The following is a 19,806-nucleotide window of genomic DNA, read 5'->3' on the forward strand; positions in this document are numbered from 1 at the left end:
GGGGTGGGTTGGGGGGATGGTAGGTGGTGGTGGGGTGGGCGGTCCACACTGTCTGAGGAGATAAGCCACATGTCTGGACCATACCACTTGCCTGAACTAGAATGTGACATGAAGTGCAAGAGGCCAAGTGCTTGTCTAGGGGACTGCTTTATTTAGAGGATCTGGGCTAATCACTCATGGCACAATAGTGTTTTCTCATTAGCCTGTTATAAGTAGCCTGCCTTTCAGAGACACTGGCTGGTTCTGGAGACAGCCCTGCATGGCCAAAGCCAGAACAGCTACTTGATCTAATAAAGGGGCCCAGGGCCAGGCGTGGTGGCACGTGCCTATAGTCCCAACACTTTGGGAGGCCGAGGCTGGAGGATAGCTTGAGCCCAGGCGCTGGAGACCAGCCTAGACAACATAGCGAGGCCTCGTCTCTACAACAAAATTAATTAGTTGGGCAGTGGCATATGCCTAAAGTCCCAGCTATTCAGGAGTCTGAGTGGGAGGGATCGCCTGAGCCCAGGAGATCGAGGTTGCGGTGAGCTGTGATGGTGCTATTGCATTCCAGCCTGGGTGACAGAGTGAGACCTTGACTAAACAAACAAACAAAAAAACAAAGGGGCCCAGTGTGGTGTCAGGCGGCTTAAAGTAGATACCTGGATGACTTAGGCATCAGTACACAACCCACAGACACCCCTGGGTGCATGTGTGCAGACAGAATACCATCATGGACAAGGGTGTGAGAGACACCTCAGTGTGTGAGCACCCATCGACTTGCAGCAGTGAGAGGTGGTGCATGGGTTTGTAGCCCCTAACACAGAGGCTGCCCCTAGTCCCATCTCTTGTCAGAAATAAACTATGCTGGGCGTGGAAGTGACTCGTGGACTCCAGAACTGTGCTGGGACACTCAGAAAGGAGGGGGTCTCACACGTCTGGCAGGGGATGGGCTTGCTGGGCTTTGCAGCAAGGAACCAGGCAAGGGCCCATGCTTGCCTGACCTGTGATCCTACAGCTAAGCACCCTGGGGATCAGGTTCACTGCCTGCCTACTTGGTAACCTGTTTGTCCCCTGGCTTCTCTGCCCTCCTGCTGCCCAGCTTCTGACTATTTTGAGGTTCATTAACACCTCCCAAGGGTACCAGTGAAGGAGAGAGACGGCCCTTGGATGATTTGCTTAGCTGCTCCCAGACTCTGGTGAGACAGAGACTCCCACGTGGGCAGGTGATGCTGGTGATGGGGCTGCCCCTAGCCCACTGCCCCAAGCTCCTCCTGAATCTCCCCTACACCTGGATGACCCCTGGATGGTCCCCTTCTCCATGGTGATAAAGGAATCAGGCCCGAGAGGCAGCCAAGGAAATGGGGTTCCTCAGAGCAGTTTTGCCGCTCTCGGACCCAGACACTCCCAAACACTAAGCTTTGCTAATCAGGGGGCTGAAGAATCACTGACGGCACTTGTGACCAAGCAGACAGTCCAGGGTCCCATCCCCAGAAATTCTGTATGTCTGGAGTCGAGTCTAGGAATCCTTGATTGTAAGAAACTCTCCCTAGGTGATTCTGATATGTGTCAGGTGTAGAAGCTGCCTGGATCTCCCTCCTTACCCCCTCTCCTGCCCAGATATCAGAGTTATCAGGGCTGAGAGCCCCCCCAAATCCCTGTCACTCCTGCCCAGACAAGATCACCTGCCAAGATCACCCCAGAAGCAGGTGTGGACCCCACCCTGAAGACAAAAACCAAAGCAAAAAGACGAGGCTTTCCTCACTCCTGGTTTTACAAATAGACACTTTCTGTCCCTTTTTAGGAAGAAGTGGACTGTCACAGATAACGAGGAGCAGGTACCTTGAACCATGCGAGGTATGGGCTGGGGCCTGCAGGCTTCCCGTGCCCGTTGCTGGGTGAGCTCGCCTGCAAGACGGCGTCTCTCAGCTCCAGGCCGGCCGATGTGTCCCACAGGAATCCCGAGTACCCGGCCCCCTGCAGTGGAGAGGGAGACAGAGTCTTGATGCCAGAGTCCCAATGCCACACAGTGCAGCCCCACACAGTGCAGAAGGGAGGCAGGAGAGGCCAGAGAGACTGTGGGGAGGCGGTGGGCTCTGCTCTGGGTCTGGATCACTTGCACAGGGACTGTTTCTAAACCAAAAGCACATCACAAAAGCCAAGCCACAGCGAGCTCTTCCTTGTCCCCCAGCTAACCTCCCTCCAAAATAATTTCACATACTGCAAATCCCAGAGCACACACACCCAGGGTACCTGGGTGATTGCTTCTCTTTTGTGGGGGAGGTGGGGGAAGCCCAAACCAGGCACAGAGTCATCTGAATCATCACATCTCATGCGGAAGCCACTCATACCCCCATTTGCCAGATGAGGACACTGCTGAGAATAAAAAAATGGAACTCCAAGAGTTGAGTTTTGCTTACTAATTAGCTGCAATTTACAACATACGGTGCCCGGAAGCTAGCAAAAACTCAATTAACATTGGCTGGATGAACAGAGGTAAGAGCTGACAGTCGTAATGGTTTGGAACTGGTCAAGGATCCTCCCCAGGTGGACAGAGCCACACAGAGAGATCTGACACCAGGGTCAGAGGCCCAGAGGGCTGGGGGGGGGGTGGGCAGACAGGCTACAGGGTGGCATGGGGCAGAGTCCCAGGCCTGGTGCTAAACCCCTGCAGGCTCTGGCAATCAGAGAGGCTGCACTGAATCTGCCTGCTTCATGCTGCTGCCACTGGGGATTTCTCGTGGAAGAAGACATGCTTCTCCTCCTCTCACCACCCCAGCTTTTGGAGGCTCTGCTGGCCTGAGTGCACTGCCTCAGCACCTGTTGCCTGGGGCCATCAGCTCATCCTCCCAGGGGCCAGTGATACACTGCTTCTGACCATCTGTCGCCACGTCTCCAGCATCAGCTCAACACCTAACGGGCTCAAGCCCTCATCTAAACATGTATGTTTTTAAGATGAGGGAGGGAGGGAGAGAGGAGGGAGGGAATGAAGGGGGGAAATAGTGTTTTGCATGCTGTGAACTTCTATATTTTAAAATTATCTCCTAGGCCAGGCATGGTGGCTCCCCACCTGGGGAGGATCCTTGACCAGTTCCAAACCATTAGGACTGTCAGCTCTTACCTCCGCTCATCCAGCCAACATTAATTGAGTTTTTACGCCTATAATCCCAGCACTCTGGGGAGGCTGAGGCAGCAGGAGGCCAGAAGTTTGAAACCAGCCCAGTGGCGTGTGCCTGTAGTCCCAGCTATTGAGTGGCTGAGGTGGGAGGCTGGCTCGAGCCCAGGAGGTTGAGGATGTGGCGAGTTATACTCGTGCTACTGTACTCCAGCCTGGGTGACAGAGAAAGACACTGCCTCTAAAAATAAATAAGCATATAGATAAATAGATGAATCAAATAAAAATAAAATGATCTCCTGAGTACTGGCTTAAGGTTTCAGTCCCACCTGAGTCACTTAGCCACGAGTCCTCAGGTGAGCCACTGGGTTTTTCTAAATCTAGTTTCCTCAGGTAAATAGGATTGCTCTGTTGGCTTTGGAAGATTCTCTCCTTGTTTGCCGTTTCCCAAGTGATGGTGCCAGAGTAACCTACTTAAAGCTTCGCTCAAGTCATCTTTTGTCTAAAACCTCCAGTGGTTCCCTACTGCCCCCAGAGCAAGAGTCCTTCGTGGTGGGGCCTGCACCCTCCTTTGCAGCACTGCTTCCTACACCTGCACAACACGGTCCTGGCAGCACTTCCCCCTCCTGGGAGTCTTTCTCAGTTCCCCTCTCCTTTGGGACAGCAGCGGGAGGAGCACGGGCCTTCCAGTCAGAGACAGCGAACCAGGCTCTGGTCCAGCATCACCTCACATCACAAATGGTTGGGGCAAATTGTTTCATATTACTGGGTTTCCACCTCCACAGCTGTAAGCTGCCCCTCCATCCCCCCTCAGCTTTGGTGTGAGGACAGGGAACTGAATCAAAGGTGCCTGGGCACAATTTCAGGCACTGGAAAAATGGCAGTGGCTGCCACCACGTCCTCATGTTTGTCTAGCATAGAGAGTGGACAATCGTGATCTGCAGACTTATTTTGTTTGATTCACATAGTATTTTAAAAATTTTTTTTGATAATCTGTCCATGTTTAAAATTCAGGAAATTTCTCATTAAAATGAAACGGGAAATAATCCTAGCACTTTGGGAAGTCGAGGTCAAAGGACTGCCTGAGCTCATGGATTCAAGACCAGCCCAGGCAACTTGGCGAGACCTCATCTCTACAATATATCAAAAAATTAAGGCTAGGCGCAGTGGCTCACTCCTATAATCCTAGCACTTTGGAAGGCTGAGGTGAGAGGATTGCCTGAGCCCACGAGTTCAAGACCAGCCTGGGCAACTTGGCCAGACCTCCTCTCTACAATAAATAAAAAAATTAGCCGGGCATGGTGGCATGCGCCTGTAGTTCCAGCTACTTGGAAGGCTGAGGTGGAAGGATTGCCTGAGCCCAGCAGGTTGAGGTTGCAGTGGCCGTGAGCGTGCCACTGCACTCCAGCTGGGCAACAGCAACAACAAATTAGGCCGGGTACAGTGGCTCACGCCTATAATTCCAGCACTTTGGGAGGCTGAGGTAAGAGGACTGCCTGAGCCCATGGGTTTGAGACCAGCCTTGGCAACTTGGTGAGACCTCATCTCTACCATAAAGTCAGGCGTGGTGGCACATGCCTGTAGTTCCAGCTATTTGGAAGGCTGAGGCGGAAGGAGCACCTGAGCCCAGCAGGTTGAGGCTGTGGTGGCCAGGAGCGTGCCATTGTACTCCAGTATGGGTGACAAAGTGAGACTCCAACTCAAAAAAAAAAACAAATGAAATGGGGAGATTTGGCCAGGCTGGGCCCACAACACTCCGTGGTAACAACAGGCTAGGCACGGAGCCAGCTGCAGCCTGAGACAGGCATGAGCTCTTGGGCCTACACAGGTTGGTTGGCCTACGGCCTCTTGCACATCCCACCAGGCCCCAGCCTGTGCTCTGTGCGTGTGTGTGTGCACTCTGCTAATGAAGCATTCCATCGCACATTAGCTTTTTAAATTCTGTAGCCATCCTGTGAGCTAAGGAAGGGCTACTGCTCCCATTTTACAGACGAAGGAATTGAGGCTGAGAGGTCTAAAGGGATGGAACTCCGGTCTCTCTACAACCTCATGCTGTTTTCCAGTGGCCTTGACACCCTAGCCAGGAGTCGGGTTACCTGACTTGTCCCTCTACCAGGCTGTGGGCTCCCTGAGGGAGTCGCCAAGTCGGGCTCAGGTTGGGATCCCCTCTGAGTCTTGCAAAAGGAAAAACATGCAGGGCTGGATTGCTGGGTCTGTTTTTCCCACCAATGTGTGTCTGGCACAGAACATGGTGCCTGGTACACAGTAACTTTCCTTAATGATTTGTTGAATGAATTGAATGAATGAATGAACTTTGAGAGTCTCATGAACCCTCAGAGACCTACATCCATGTAAAGTGCTATTAAAAAAGAAGGTGGCCTTGTTATCATTATTTCTATGTTGATTAAGGCTAGAGTTGTGAAGACTAGAAGCATTCTAATTCAGTTTATTTCCAGCCTCCTGGGACTGTGTGCTGACTCACTGTCAGCTGTGGTAGCTATTCACACCCCGAAACATAAAACGCAGAGAAATCAGATTTACATGTGCCATTTTCAGTAGTTAGCTAAAAAGAGAATAGGGCATACATTTATGTTTTAAATGCCCAAAACATAAATCTCAATCATAGTATAACTTGTGTGTGTTTTTAAGCATGTTTGCTATACCAGAGACAAAAAACCTGCAATTATAGAAAAATTGTGTCATATTTTTCAGTTCTTGATTAATTATCAGGAGGCTTAAAAAAAAAAAACTAAGGTCCCACTGATATTAAACATTCCAAGGTGAATAAATCTGGTCTTAGATATAACATGTAAGGGTGAACATGTATATATGCAGAGATTTACCTATGCCTGATGGGCAATACTGATGCAAAAAATTCAAAATCAAGCCGGGCATGCTTATAGGCTCATGCATATAATCCCAGCACTTTGGGAAGCTGAGGCGAAAGGATTGCCTGAGCCCAGAAGTTCGAGACCAGCCTGGGCAACTGGGCAAGACTTCGTCTCTACAATAAATAAAAAAATTAGGCAGGTGTGGTGGCGTGCACCTTAGTTCTAGCTACTCGAAAGGCTGAGTCGAAAGGATCACCTGAGCCCAGCAAGTTGAGGCTGTGGTAGCTGTTGAGTGTGCCACTGTACTCCAGCCTGGGTGACAGAGTGAAACTCTGATTCAAAAAAAAAAAGAAAATTCAAAGTCCAAATCTGCTGAAGATGTCAACAGAACATTTCTATGTGCGTAATTTCCACCACTAAATCAAGTACTTCAGGTATGAACTAGGGTGAATCTGATATTTTCAATCAGTGAATAATGGCCTCTTCACAAACTTGGTAGAGGACAGAACTGTAGCAGAGGGATATTAGGACAAAGGACAGAAACCCCCATTGGCTGCTTTGGCCCTGGACAGGATTTCTCCTTTCCTTCTGGCATCCTAAGCTCCCATTTCCACCTGGGTAGGAGTCCATCCTGATCTAAACACGAGAAGCAGGGATTTAAAGAGACCTTTGCTATTCTAAATCAATGGCAAAGACTTGAAAATTGGGCAGAGATACAAAATCACATCAAGGATATTGGCAAAGGAAATTTTAAGATGCCCTTGATGAGAGGAAACGTATGTTTAAATAAAATGAAGAGAAACACCAGGCTTTGCAGATAGAGGTACCTTCTGGAGCTGACTCGAGGGCTTCTCAGCCACCATGGCCTTCCAGCATCCCCGGGGCCCCTTCCACTTGCGGATGTTGGGCAGGATTGGCTGGTTTAGCTCCGCGCAGAACTGCAAAGACAGAGCACAGGTCAGTGTGTGTGGGCTCCCGCAGCAGCCCCGGCTGGTGGCGGCAGGAGAAGCCAGGCGCTGCGTGATGCTCCATCCTCAACCCTGTTCAATGACATGTCCAACTGCATCCTGTGTTCTCAAACACCAGGGTTTGCAAGACCCAGGTGACCAAACGAATCACAAAGCGAACTGCCCTTCTTTGGAACACCAAATTATCACCTGGGGACTCTCAGTTCATAGAAATGGAGTCCCTTTGTAGCATTCTTACTCAAACAGTTCCAAAAAAACCAACTGTCAGAATCTTTGTTTTATCCTTACAAAAGCAGTGGGTTCAGGGTCCCAGGAGGATCTGATCAGTGTCAAATATAAAGAGGAAAAAAGATGAATACATGGTGTCTTTCTACCATGGGGTTTAGCTTGGAGAGGCAAAAAATGATGCCCAAGCCTCAACGTGAGCCACCATAGTGCTCCCCTTGGCTTCCTTCTGTCATGAATGGTGACCACACCCATGCATGTGTATGGAGTGTGCACATTTCTTTGCTGACATCTTCTGCCAATGCAGACTGAAGGTGACTAGCACTGACGGAGGCAAAGTAAAATTGCACCAAGTAGAATGAGGAATGCAAAAAGGATTGACTTCAAAGTATGGAGACCGGCTCCTCTAACTCATGCCTCAAACACAACTCCACTTCTTGGGTAGGTCCTTTCAAGGGGTCCTCAAGGTCGTCAGAGTTTAGTCCAGTTTTCTTTTCTTTCTTTTTTTTTCTAAGTTGGGGTCTCACTGTGTTGCCCAGGTTGGAGTGCAGTGGCACAATCATGGCTCATCACAGCCTTGACCTCCTGGGTTCTGGTGATTCTTTCACCTCAACATCCCATGTAGCTAGGACTACAGGTGTGTGCCACCATGTCCTGCTGATTTTTTAATTCTTTTTTTTGTAGAGCTGAGGTCTTGCTATGCTGCCTAGGCTGGTCTCAAATTCCTGATTGACCCAGTTTTTGAGACACTCCAAACATCTGGCACTGACCTTCCTGGGTCACATCTTATCCTTTCATGTGTGTCAGATTGCTCCACTTGTTTCTTCTTCTGGCCACCCCCAAGAGTGAGAGCCTCTTGGTCTCCTGAGCACATTGCCACATTCTCCCCTTAATGAATTTTATTTCACCCCACAGTGTCAGCTTACGCCTCTGTCTGGAAGACCTCAGTATGATTACCTGTCGCTCAGATTTCTCTCCTGCATTTTGAATTGTGTTTCTGACAGCTTCCTTAACATGTCCATCTGAAGGTCTGCTTAGCACCTCAAATCAGCAGGTCCCAAAAGGTACACGCTATTCCCCTCCCCCACCCTGTGCCCGTCTTGGTGCATGGCATTTACATCCTTCCAGCTGCTCTGACTCCCTCCTTTCCTCCTACCAGGCCACATATTCTGCTGTTGCACATGTCTGGAATGCGTTCCCTTCTGTTCTCCAGTCTCCCTGCTGGGGCCTGTTTCAGAGTCCTGTCTCCTCTCATCAGGGTCACTGGCTAAGCGGCTAAGAAGCCTCTCTGTCACTGAATCCTGCCTGCAGTTAGCTACTAGTTTCACTGTCATGGCCATGCTCATGTACCATCCCTGTGGTTCTCAAAGTGTGGGACCAGTTGCATCAGCATCAGCTGGGATCTTGTTAGAAATTCTCTGGCTCCATCCTAGACCTGCTACTGGATCAGGAACTCTGGGTTGGGCCCAGCAATCTGTGTTTCACAAGTCTTCTGGGGGATTCTCATGCTTGCTAAGGTTTGAAAGCACTACTGCTGCCCAGGTCCTCCCTAAGCATCTGCCCCAGATTCTGGCAGGGTGTGGGAGAGAGCCTTTAGCCGGCAGCTGCCTCTGAATGTTCAGTTGCAGAGAGCTGCTCTCATGCCTTTCTGGGCGACCCACTTCTAACAGCTGGGAGAGGTCAGGGTCTATGGCAGTGGTTCCCAACCTTTTTGGTATCAGGGACCGGTTTTGTGGAAGACAATTTTCCCACAGACGGGGTGGAGGGCATGTTATCAGGTGTTAAAGTCCCACAGGGAGAATGCAACCTAGATTCCTTGCATGTGCAATTCACAATAGGGTTTGCACTCCTATGAGAATATAATGCCTCTGCTGACCTGACAGGAGACAGAGCTCCAGCTACCGCTCACCTCCTGCTGTGTGGCCTGGTTCCTAACAGGCCACAGACTGGAACTGGCCTGCAGCCCAGGGATTGGGGACCCCGGGCTAAAGATCTAGTCTTTGCCCTCACATTGCTTACTGCGTAAGAGGGAATTGGAGGCACAAGCAAGTACTCAGCCAGTCATTTCTAGAGTGATAAGTGCCACGGAGAAAATGCAACCAAGCAAGGGTACAGAGAGTGCTGAGATGTCTACTCTAGACACAGACTGTTCTAGGAGTTATGCTGCTCTTATAGTCAGTCATTTACACATTTGTCCTTCACTAGTGGACTCTGAGGGCAGGGAGTGTACCTGGGTTACCTTTACAGATCCCCACTTGGCACAGAGCCTAGCACCCAGTGAAGCTTCAAGCATCATAAAACTCAAGGGAAGACCATGGTTTCACACACAAAGGGGAGGGGGGCTTCTCTTGGGGCTATTATCTAAGAAACTACCTCCATTTTCACCTAACTTCTTGCATACAGATAAGCTCTACGCTGTGGAGTTTGTTTGGGAAGTGTTCTCTCTGGAATCTGGCCATCAGTGACTTTTAGGAGTTCCACTTACAGCCCTGCCCAGTGCAGAGTGGCTGTGGAAAGTGTCATTTCTGATGGGGATGGCGGGGAGGGTGAAGAGGGTAGAGGTTTCACCTTGGATAAATCTTCTTGACCTGATGTTCCTGGCTGGAGGCCATCCTCGGTTGGGAAATAAAACACTTTGGAGAATGCAGCCGGCATTTATCGACTACAATTTTAGGGATCCAGCGAGGAAACACACTTCACGAAGGGTCCAATTTCCTGCCGGGAATCATTTGCTTGCTGAGTGATCATTAGGGCTGAATCCAAGAATCATTGGAAACAGAGCAGCTCTCCAATGCCCATCTGGCGCTTTACTGCTCTCCACGCAGGGGGGTCCTGAACCTGACTGCTCATCAGAATCTCTTAGGATGCACCCCAGGAAGCTCTATTTTTAGAAAGCTCCCCTACCCCAGGTGATCAGCCAACTAGGTAGATTAGAGAGCACCAGCCTTTGGGGACACCCCTGTGTTTGCGGGAAGATCTGCCCCTAGGGCTGGCTTCTGCCGCTCTGCTTCTTGGCCCTCCCAGGTGGAACAGGTGGAGCAGGCCAGGTTCGAAAAGGGTTGGGACCGGCCCCTGCCCACTGATTCTTTAGATCCTTTCTCCCAAAATTTCAAAGAAAAACAAAAGCATTCTGAGAGCCTTCAATCTGAACTTTGTCTTCAATTGTCTTATTTAGAGCAGCTGGTTCTCAACTTTTCTGCTTCAACCACAGAAGGAAGAAATAATACTCTCATAAGTTGTCTCACCAGGGCAGAAAGGGTCCAAATGAAACGGAGAAAGGGTGTATTATCTGACAAAGTCTCCCAGGTCATTCTGATCTGCAGACCCAAACACAGTCACCCTACCACTGCCCAGGTTTCTAGAACCCCAGTGGCTAACTCATCCCCTCCCCCCATGAGAATTATGCTGGTTCTTTTATTTTGAGAGGGGGGGGGTCTCACTATGTTGCCCAAGCTGGTCTAGAATTCCTGGGCTCCAGCAACCCTTTGGGCTCAGCCTCCTAAAGTGCTGGGATTACAGGCATAAGCCACCACCACTCCCAGCTTGGGTCTTGTTTTTAAAACCTTAGATTAGTGGACCCCCTTCCTGACTGACTGAGTTGGAATCTCTGAGGTTAGGGCCAAGATTTGCCTCCTAACAAGTTCCCCAAGCAATTCTAAATTAAAATTTGAGAAGCTTAGACAAGATAAGGCGATTGCTGCTTTAGTCCTCAGCTCTCCTAGTTTCAATACCTGTGGTCTGGAAAAACAGCTTTTACTATTCAAAACAAACCGAGTACCATTTTGGCTCCTCCCACTTCCCACTGAAAGCCTCTGACTCATGGCTCCTCACAGGTAACCTTGCAAGATAATCCATGTGGTAACATTCTGAGCCTGGCCTCAGCACGCCACACTGTAGGCATGCAACAGGCATTTGAATGAATTTTAATGCACGAATGAAAGAGATCTCTTCTGGAGATCTTACCTATTGCTTCTCTCTCCTGGAATGAGTTACAAGAGCTACCATGGGTTCCACTCGCTTCTCTAGCATCAGACCCAGCAGGGTGAAATAGTCACTGCTCAGCACCTGCCCCTCAACCTGCTGGCCAGAAGAGAGAATAGTTGATTCCCACCTACCCTTGGGATCAGCAATGAGGACCCTCAAAGTCATACATTTTAACTCTGATCTACAACATGTCCAATGGTGCTGGTCCCAAGTCCTAAAAGATGACTTTGGCTTTGACCTTGGGATGGGCAGCCCCAGATCAATTGACTGCTAATCTCTGCAGTCGTACAGGGTTCTAAGGCATGAAACCAACAGGTTTTTCTTGTGGACCTCTGGACTTTTTAAAATTTTGACCCCCCTCGTCTTTCTGAAAAGAATATTTCTTAATTCATCTGGCACTGATTGGGAAATACAAATGACAAAGGTGTTTCAACTCCATTTGGTGGCCTGTCCAGCCACCACCAAGCTTAGATGTCCTTTGGTCTTCCCCTTCCAGTGAAGTTAAGATGACACTGGGGGGCGGGGGGGAGAGGTCTGTGGGCAATGTATAAAGATGCATTGCTAATTGTGCCCCACAGTTAGCTGAAGACAGAATTTCAAGAGTATGGGTAGGCACTTTAAGCCAGGTGTGGTGGCTCACACCTATAATCCCAGCACTTTGGGAGGCTGAGGTGGGAGGACTGCTTGAGCCCAGGAGCTTGAGACAAGCCTAGGCAACATAGTGAGACCTTGTATACAAATAATAAAAATAGGCATAGTGGTCGAGGCTGTGGTCAGCTGTGATGGTGCTACTGCACTCCAACCTGGGTGATGGAGTGAGATCCTGATGCAAAAAATAAATAAATAAATGAAAAGGGCATGGGTAGGCACTTTAAAGTGAACTCTAAATGGCCTTCCTCATCCCGCTTCTTGGATGGGTGGGGAGGGCATGTTTTCACTTTACCCTCTGGGCCAGGTTTCCAGATGAAGCTGCTTCCTTGGGTTGGGTATTTCACTTGCTTTTCTGATTCTGGACGTGACTTCCCTTTGACAATGAGTTTTCCACATGGCAACAACCAATTTCCTCTGTGCTCTCAGCAGCAGCTATGAAAAATGCAATCTATTTTGGTGGATGAGGAAGCACAGGTGAGTTAAAAAAGATAAATTTTCATAATAAAAAAGTCCTCATTTTAGGTCACGCAAGGTCAAGAGACTGAAATTTCATTTGAATATGGTAGAAAACAGGGCAAATGACGGAGGTGATATTTTTAGAAATCTTAACAGTTAGCAAGGATTTTTTGCCAGGATCTTTAAGCATGAGAATGTTACAGCCAAGATAAGAAACCACTACACCTGTGGATATCTGTACATGATCACATGGAGGGTGGAACCAAGGAACGGTTAAGGTCATTAACAAACGTCAATGTACTCTGCAAGAAAACTGAGTAATTGGCAAAAGCCAAATTACACCTAAGAGTAAACTAAATATTAACCATGTTTGGTCTTCTACATATAACAAATAAGTCTATTACAAAGTTTTTCTGGGATGTTGATTTTTTTTTTTTTGAGTTGGGGGTCTCACTCTGTCACCCAGGCTAGAGTGCCATAGCATGATCACAACTCACTGCAGCCTTGACCTCATGACCACAGGAGATCCTTCTGCCTCAGCCTCCCAAGCAGCTGGGACTACTACTACTGCTTTTCTGAATTTTTGTAGAGACCAGGTCTGGCTATGTTGCCTAGGCTGAACTTGAACTCCTGGCCTCAAGTGATCCTCCTGCCTTGGCCTCCCAAAGAAATTACAGGCATGAGCCACCAAACATTGCTAAGATATTGACATTTTGAAAGGCCATATGGCCTAGAGGACAGACATCTACTTACTCTGCTCAGGTCTACTGAACGCTAAGTGCTGTTATGGTTATTAGCAGCCGTACAGACCCTGGCTCTCCTCTGGGCAGAGATGGGCTCATACACAGCGTGTAACAAGGACGCAAAGCAAAAGCATAACATTTCCACCTCCTTTCTCCCTCAGTTTTTATGGAAGGGCTTATGCCCTTGAAAGAGAAGAGCTGTGTTCCCGCAGAGCCAGGACCAGGCTTAGGGACACATCCCAGAGGGGACAGGTCCAAGGTGGAGCAGAGGGTAACATGTCTTGGGGCTCCAAAGCCACTTTAAGCCCTCAACAAGACTGCTACAGTGCTGCCTCTAGGATCCATCCCTAGAGGCCAGGAGCCATGGAAGGAGAAAAGAAAGGTTGTTCTCTTGGTGGTTCAGAGAACAGTAATTCTTTTCCAATACCAAAAGAAAGAACTGGACTTGTTTCCTCGCAGTGTTGAAGTGGCCTCAGAGAGCCACCTTTATGGGCAGGAAGGAGAGGAGCATGAAGGAACTTTGGGACTCTGTGTACATCACGAGATATCTCTGAGCCTCAGTCTCCCCATCTGTAAAGTGGAGGGATGGGAGATAATGATCCTGCCCCAGGGCCCTTCCAGTTCTAAAACTGTAAGATTCTAGAAGTCTAGGAGGAGAGGGTGGAGACAAGAAAGGCAGGAGGGATGGGTAAGTGGACAACTGGGAGAGGGAATATAAGATTCTCATAAACATTAAATCTCTTTTCTCGCTCCTTTTCCCTGATCATCTCTGTGTGACCTCCACAAAAAAGCTGACAGCATTGACAGGACTTCGGGTTAACCTTCCAAAGGCTTAGTTCCCCCAGTCAAGGAGTGTAGGTCCACCCTTCACAACACGGCATCAGCTTTCCTCAATGGCCCCTAGCTCCACCTTAGATCCCTTGCTAAACTGCTGGATTAAGAGCTTGCTTTTAAAAGGGAGTAATCCTCAGTGGGTAAATCCAACAATGGTAAGAAGACCCAGGTGGCCAACAATCTACAACCAGGTTAGCTTCTGAATTCTGCAAAAACAGAGCCAAGAGGAGGAGAGAAAAGGAACGAACATTTACTAAGTGCCAAGTATACGGCAGACACTTCTCACACAGTATCTCATTCCGTCCTAATGACAACCCCCTGAGGTAGGTAATAATACTCCCCTTTGACATGTGAGGAAACTGGGGCTCAGAAACATGACACGGCTGACCCACTCGCTGCCAGCAAGTGGGGCAGGCAGGATGAAAACCCAGGTGTGGCCAATTCTAATGCTCAAATGCGCTCAGAAAGCACAGATCAACTGACCCACAGAGATGGTATGTGGATGCGGGCGCACATACACATATGCACAGGTGAGCACAGGTGCATTCTAACTTGTGAGTTCTCCAGAGCTAAAACCTACATGGCCACCATGCTGCTGAGGCCAGTTTCGTCATCAATGCCTCAGGGAGCACAGGCCCCATGACACAGCTTTCATAGGGAGGCTGGCACATCAGACAGCCTTTCACCAGGGAATGGCAGGCCATGCCACTTGGGGCCACACACCCAGGCTTCAGAGCTTCCCAAGGAGGCCCTGCTCTAAAAGCTCAGGCCTCACCCCTCATTGTCAAGAGAAGCAAAGGGCTTCCAGCCCCTCCATGGCCACACCACTTCCGGGGCAGCTCCTCAGCACACTTTTTCCACAGGGGCCAGAGAGAATTCTAGATGACAGTTCATCCTTGTTTAAACATTCTTATCATGCAGGGGAAGTTGGAAAGCAAACAAGGAGACATTCCCTCAGCCCCCACAACCAGCTAATTATTAGCTGCTTTTACAGAACCATGGGAAGTGACACCCATATGTACTCCTGTCACCAGCGCCTGCTAGTTTTGTTAGCCGTTCCGTGTACTCCAAAGATGCCAATTATATGGTTCCCGAAGAAGACAGTTACATATAAGCAAAGGGGGCACCGAAAAAAAGCCCTTAAGAGCAATTTAAAAATATGACTTTTGCAAGGGCAATTGTAAAATTGAGAGTAAGAGGCAGATGGGGAGTTGGTGGTGGCTGAAGTGAAGTTGAGAACTGGGAGGGAGACGTGGGGCATACAAACATTCCTTAGGGATTCTGCACTTCCTCACGGCCACCATCGTCACCAGTGTCATCTCCATCTCCACTTTTGCCCTTTAGAAACATTCTCAAAGGTCCTTTTCTTCTCCAAAGACCTTTGGATGCTAAGACTCTTAATCCCAGATGGGAGTTAAGACTTCAATAGTGATTTTGTGGGCTTTTTTCTTCCCCTTTAAATTCAGGCTTTGTCCTGCTGTAAATAAACATATGCTCAGGATAATTTATAAAGCAGAGAATCAGAAACAAATAATACCATTGTACAAAGACCACCACTACTCATCTTTTTGGTGGAATACCTTCTAGGCTATTTCCTATGCATTTTATAAATATATCTTATCTGTCTATTCATACACACACACACATTTGTGTTCTGCTTTTCCCACTTATGTTGTGTCACGTTATTTACAAACTCTTCTAAAAATCACTTTGTGGGCCATCTAATGTGTTACTGCTCAGCAGGCCAACCCCTTCATTGGCTCAGAGGAATTTCTGCCTTTTCATTTCACTATAAACATCCTGAAGTCACCTACCAAGATAGCAATAATAGCTGCTGATGGCTCAAGTCTGTAATCCCAGCACTTTGGGAGGCCGAGGAGAGAGGATTGCCTGAGCTCAGGGGTTTGAGACCAGCCTGGGCAACTGGTGAGAACTTGTCTCTACAATAAATCACAAGAAAAATTAGCTGGGTGTAGTGGTACCCGCCTGTAGTTCCAGCTACTTGGAAGGCTGAGGCGGAAGGATCGCCTGAGCCCAGTAGGTCAAGGCTGTGGTGGTTGTGAGTGTGCCCCTGCACTCCAGCCTGGGCGTCAGAGTGACACTCCAACTGAAAAAAACAAAAACAAAAACAAAAAGCTTTAGCTGCCATGCTGCCAGGAGCTGGTGGTGAGGGGGATGGGGCGTGACTTCTTAATAGGTATGAGGTTTCCTTTTTGGATGATGACAAAGTCTTGGACCTAGATCGAAGTGATGGTTCACACATAGGGACTATACTAAATACCACAGAACTGTACCCTTTAAGATGGTTAATTTTATGTTGTTTGAATTATTCCTTAATAATTTACAAAAAAGACTTGGGTGATGGGTTAGATGTCGAAGATAACACAGAGGAACCACTCTTTCACTGTATAAGCTGAGGATTTAGTATGCACCAGGTGCTGTCTAGGCTGTAGGTGTTAAGTCGACTGGCCACCCCTCTTGAAGCCCTTGTCAGCGAGGGAGACAGAGGCCCATGCCCCAACCTGGGGAAGCTGCCACTAGCCCAGGAGGATTTAAGGGTTCTCTCTACATGTGGTTACTAAGCACCTAGGTGGGAAGTAGTTCTAGGAATATTGGCTCTTTTAAGCTCAAAACAGACAGTTTTAGGGCAAATAAAATAAGCACTTCTTTTCAAATCAGGCGCTAAACATGTAATGATTGAAACTAATTATTCTAAGTGGAAGCAGGTCTGAAAATAGCAGTGAGTTTGGAGGATCTTGTGGCTATTTCAGGAGAGACTAGGAAAGTTGCAGGCAGAGCAAAGAAAACCCCAAGTTAGAGAGGAAGCACCGGGACGGCCCATGCTGTGGTTTGCACCCATCATGCCATTCCACAGATTCTAAGGTTTTACATCATCAGATATTTACACGCCAACAATGAAGGCTGAGAATGCAGAGTTTCATCTGGAACTTCCTACTGAAATGCTGAACCCAAGACTCACCAGGAAATATCAGCCGTGTATATTACAAAGATTAGCTTGTAAGAAAAAGGCATCCGCCCCAAGCTTGTAAGATGATGATAACTTAAGTCCCAAGACAAACTATGTTGATTAAGCCAACCACAGCTCTTCCCTTTCTAGTCTTCTTCCCTCTTTCATGTTTTCAGGTCAACGGGCTCAAAGAATCGGCAAGACAGACACAGGGGAGAGACTATCTCTGAACCTGAACAAACCACCTCACAACACAACTGATTAATAAGAGCATTTGTACCCTCCAAGGTGTCAGAAGTTAGATATGGCAACAGAAAGGAGAGGGACAGAAGAAGGAAGACGGAGGAGAGAGAAGGCCAACAAAAAAGGAAAGATCAATTGCTATTTAGGCACTTAAATCCAAAGATTGTTTAGGAGTGGAACCAAGCTGGCAGTTTACATTAGCTCTCAATCCTTAACCGCTTATGTGAATACCCACATATTTTTTAAACTCCAGGGACACATTTTCTCAGGCTGCAAACACTGACAACTAGTTCACTCTTAGACTGGCTCCAGACTGCAAGGCTCCCAGAACTTCCCACACAAATTTCTGTAAAGAACCCAGAGTTATTTGGGAATTGTCACATTAAGCAGAATTAGTACTTATGGGGCCTCAGGGAAATTGCTCTGGTTGCCATTTTTCTTACGCAACGCCGGCCTTCAACTATCCTAAGTGGTGTTTATGCTGCCTGCTTTCTTCAGCAGCAATAATCATAAAAATAAAGACTTCAAAGTTGTGGGTGAAAGTACTACCGATTCATGACTTATTTTATTTTGATTTGCATTATGCCAAATACTAGTCTTTAAGGCCTGCATATTTCCTATTTTATTTCAAGGCAAACCACATAGATTTGACTGTTCTATGGCAGCAAGGGACAGAGAGACCTGCAATTTTTTCCTCCCAGCACTCCATGGCAGCAAGAACTAGAGGTGGTGGTTCACGAAATAGCATTCTCATTTTGGGAAGCTTCCTGAGACTCACTGGTTCTTAATTTTTTCTGTGCTAATGGGAGAAATGGAAAGCCAAATCCCCTTCCCATTAAATTTTTGGCTGGAGGCACTTAAAAATAGCCAAACTGCCTGGCATTAGTTCTGGATCTTTCCAACATACAGGGAGTAGATGCAGCAAAAGCAAATGGGGTTGCAAGGAGAAGAGACAGGTTACAAAAATCAAACTGAATACCAGGCAAGTGCCATATCATGGATGTCATGACAGTGTACCATAAGGCAAGAGTGGTTCCTATTCTTGACTTGGAACTATAGCAGCTTGAATTTACTAGAATGCTCCTACGTGCCAAGTGCTGCAGGCTCTCTACATTCATGGCATGATGTGATCCATGTCACAGCTCTGAGGGGTGGTATTACCATCTTCACTCCACAGATGAGGAATGCAGGGCTGAAGGGGTTAAGTAACAGGTTTAAGGTCACCTAGAGAGTTAGTGGCCAAATCCACATCTATCATCATGGCCCCACTGTGTGCTGAGATTCCCTAGTAAGCAACTCTAAGGAGGGAGTAATAGGATCAAACCTGAGTTTCAGAAAGGTTACTCTGGTAACAATATTAATGAGGGGTTGAGACAAAAATGAAATTAGGGACACCAAATTATTATGTTGTATGTTTTAACTTTTTTCCCTGCTTTCAAACTTTTTAGAAATTTCACTTTTCTAGTCATAGCATAAATACCCATGAACTGGTGTGAACTTTATCCATATAGAGATCTCTCCTTCTCACAAACACATACACATGTTATATATACATATACATATATATGTATATAATTTTTTCATAGATAAAAGCTGATTTAAGTGTAGTTACCAGCGGTTACCAAATAAATTAAGCACCAAAACCATCAAAATGTGTCCCTGCCACATCTCTTTTCCTTTTTTTTTTTTTTGAGTCAGGGTCTCACTCTGTTACCCAGGTTGGAATGCAGTGACACAATCATGGCTCACTGCAGCCTCAAATTCCCAGGCCCAAGCAATCCTCCCTCCTCAGTCTTCTGAGTAGCTGGGACTACAGGTGCATGCCACCATGCCTACCTAGTTTTTCAATTTTTTTGTAGAGACAAGGTCTCACTATGTTGTCCAGACTGGTCTCAAACTCCTGGGCTCAAGCAATTTTCCTTCCTTGGCCTCCTCAAGTGCTGGGATTATAGGCATGAGCCCACTGAGCCTAGATGCTGCCACATCTTGAAATAAAGCATAAAATTACTGACTACTTCTTCCTCTCATATTCACAAGTATATCTACATAGAGCAAGTGGGTGAGTAGAGAGACACAAAATGAACAAATGTCCAGTAATTTATTCTCCAATCAGGTGAATAAACTATATGAATACTCACAAGTGAACTGAAAGTCTTCTCAGTATCAACTCATTGTTAACATTTGCTGATAAGAGAGGCAATTGAGGGTGGACCAAAAAGATAGGGGTTTTAGGCAAGTGAAGAGAGGAAGGGAAGACAAAGCTTGCCTGATGGATGGAGTTCAGCTATTGTAAGACAAAACTGCAGTCTCACGATGTGGAACCAAGGGGGAAAGGCCCTAATGTTCCTCCAGGAGCTGGTGCAAATGCTGGGATTCAGGCAAAACCCCAGTACCTGTCCAGCCTTCTCTTCCCGGTCCAACCCTTCGGCTTGATGTGCTGGAGATCTTGTTTTCATCCTGGGCATTTTGCTCCCAGAGGATCCCCAGAGCTAGACACACTGGGAAGATGCTCTGTGACTCAACAGTGCTTCCCTGGGGCCCCTTCAAGAGATCTCTTGACTGTCTACTTGTGTGGGAAGGCAGATACTTTTAGAATCACTCCTATGGGAGGTGCTGCTTTGTTTGCTTTGGCTGTCTTCTTCCAACTTAATTAATTCTGCATGTTAAAATGAGTTTGCATTTCATGGAAAAGAGTTAGGTGTGACAGGCTTGGGGCACAGGAAAAAATAGAGCAACAGCACTTTATTTGGAGTGTGGTGAGGAAACCAAGTTCAAAATCTAGGAGGGTGTCTCAGACAGCACTATTTTT

General features: G+C 47.6%; 1 protein-coding gene across 1 annotated transcript in view; it reads right to left on the bottom strand.

The window, feature by feature from the left end:
• The window catches only part of LOC103269576 (endonuclease/exonuclease/phosphatase family domain-containing protein 1-like), an 88,501-nt gene that overhangs the window by 14,416 nt on the left and 54,279 nt on the right, over positions 1–19,806 (bottom strand). The window contains exons 4-5 of the mRNA XM_008067144.1: positions 6,753–6,863; positions 1,822–1,956 (exon numbers count right to left, since the gene is read on the bottom strand). Coding sequence (XP_008065335.1) covers positions 1,822–1,956; positions 6,753–6,863 — 246 coding nt within the window. The remainder of the gene's footprint in view (positions 1–1,821; positions 1,957–6,752; positions 6,864–19,806) is intronic.

This window comes from Carlito syrichta, unplaced genomic scaffold, assembly GCF_000164805.1.
Source record: "Carlito syrichta isolate Samal-C Ts95f unplaced genomic scaffold, Tarsius_syrichta-2.0.1 Scaffold309297, whole genome shotgun sequence".
In the NCBI taxonomy this organism is placed as follows: Eukaryota; Metazoa; Chordata; class Mammalia; order Primates; family Tarsiidae; genus Carlito; species Carlito syrichta.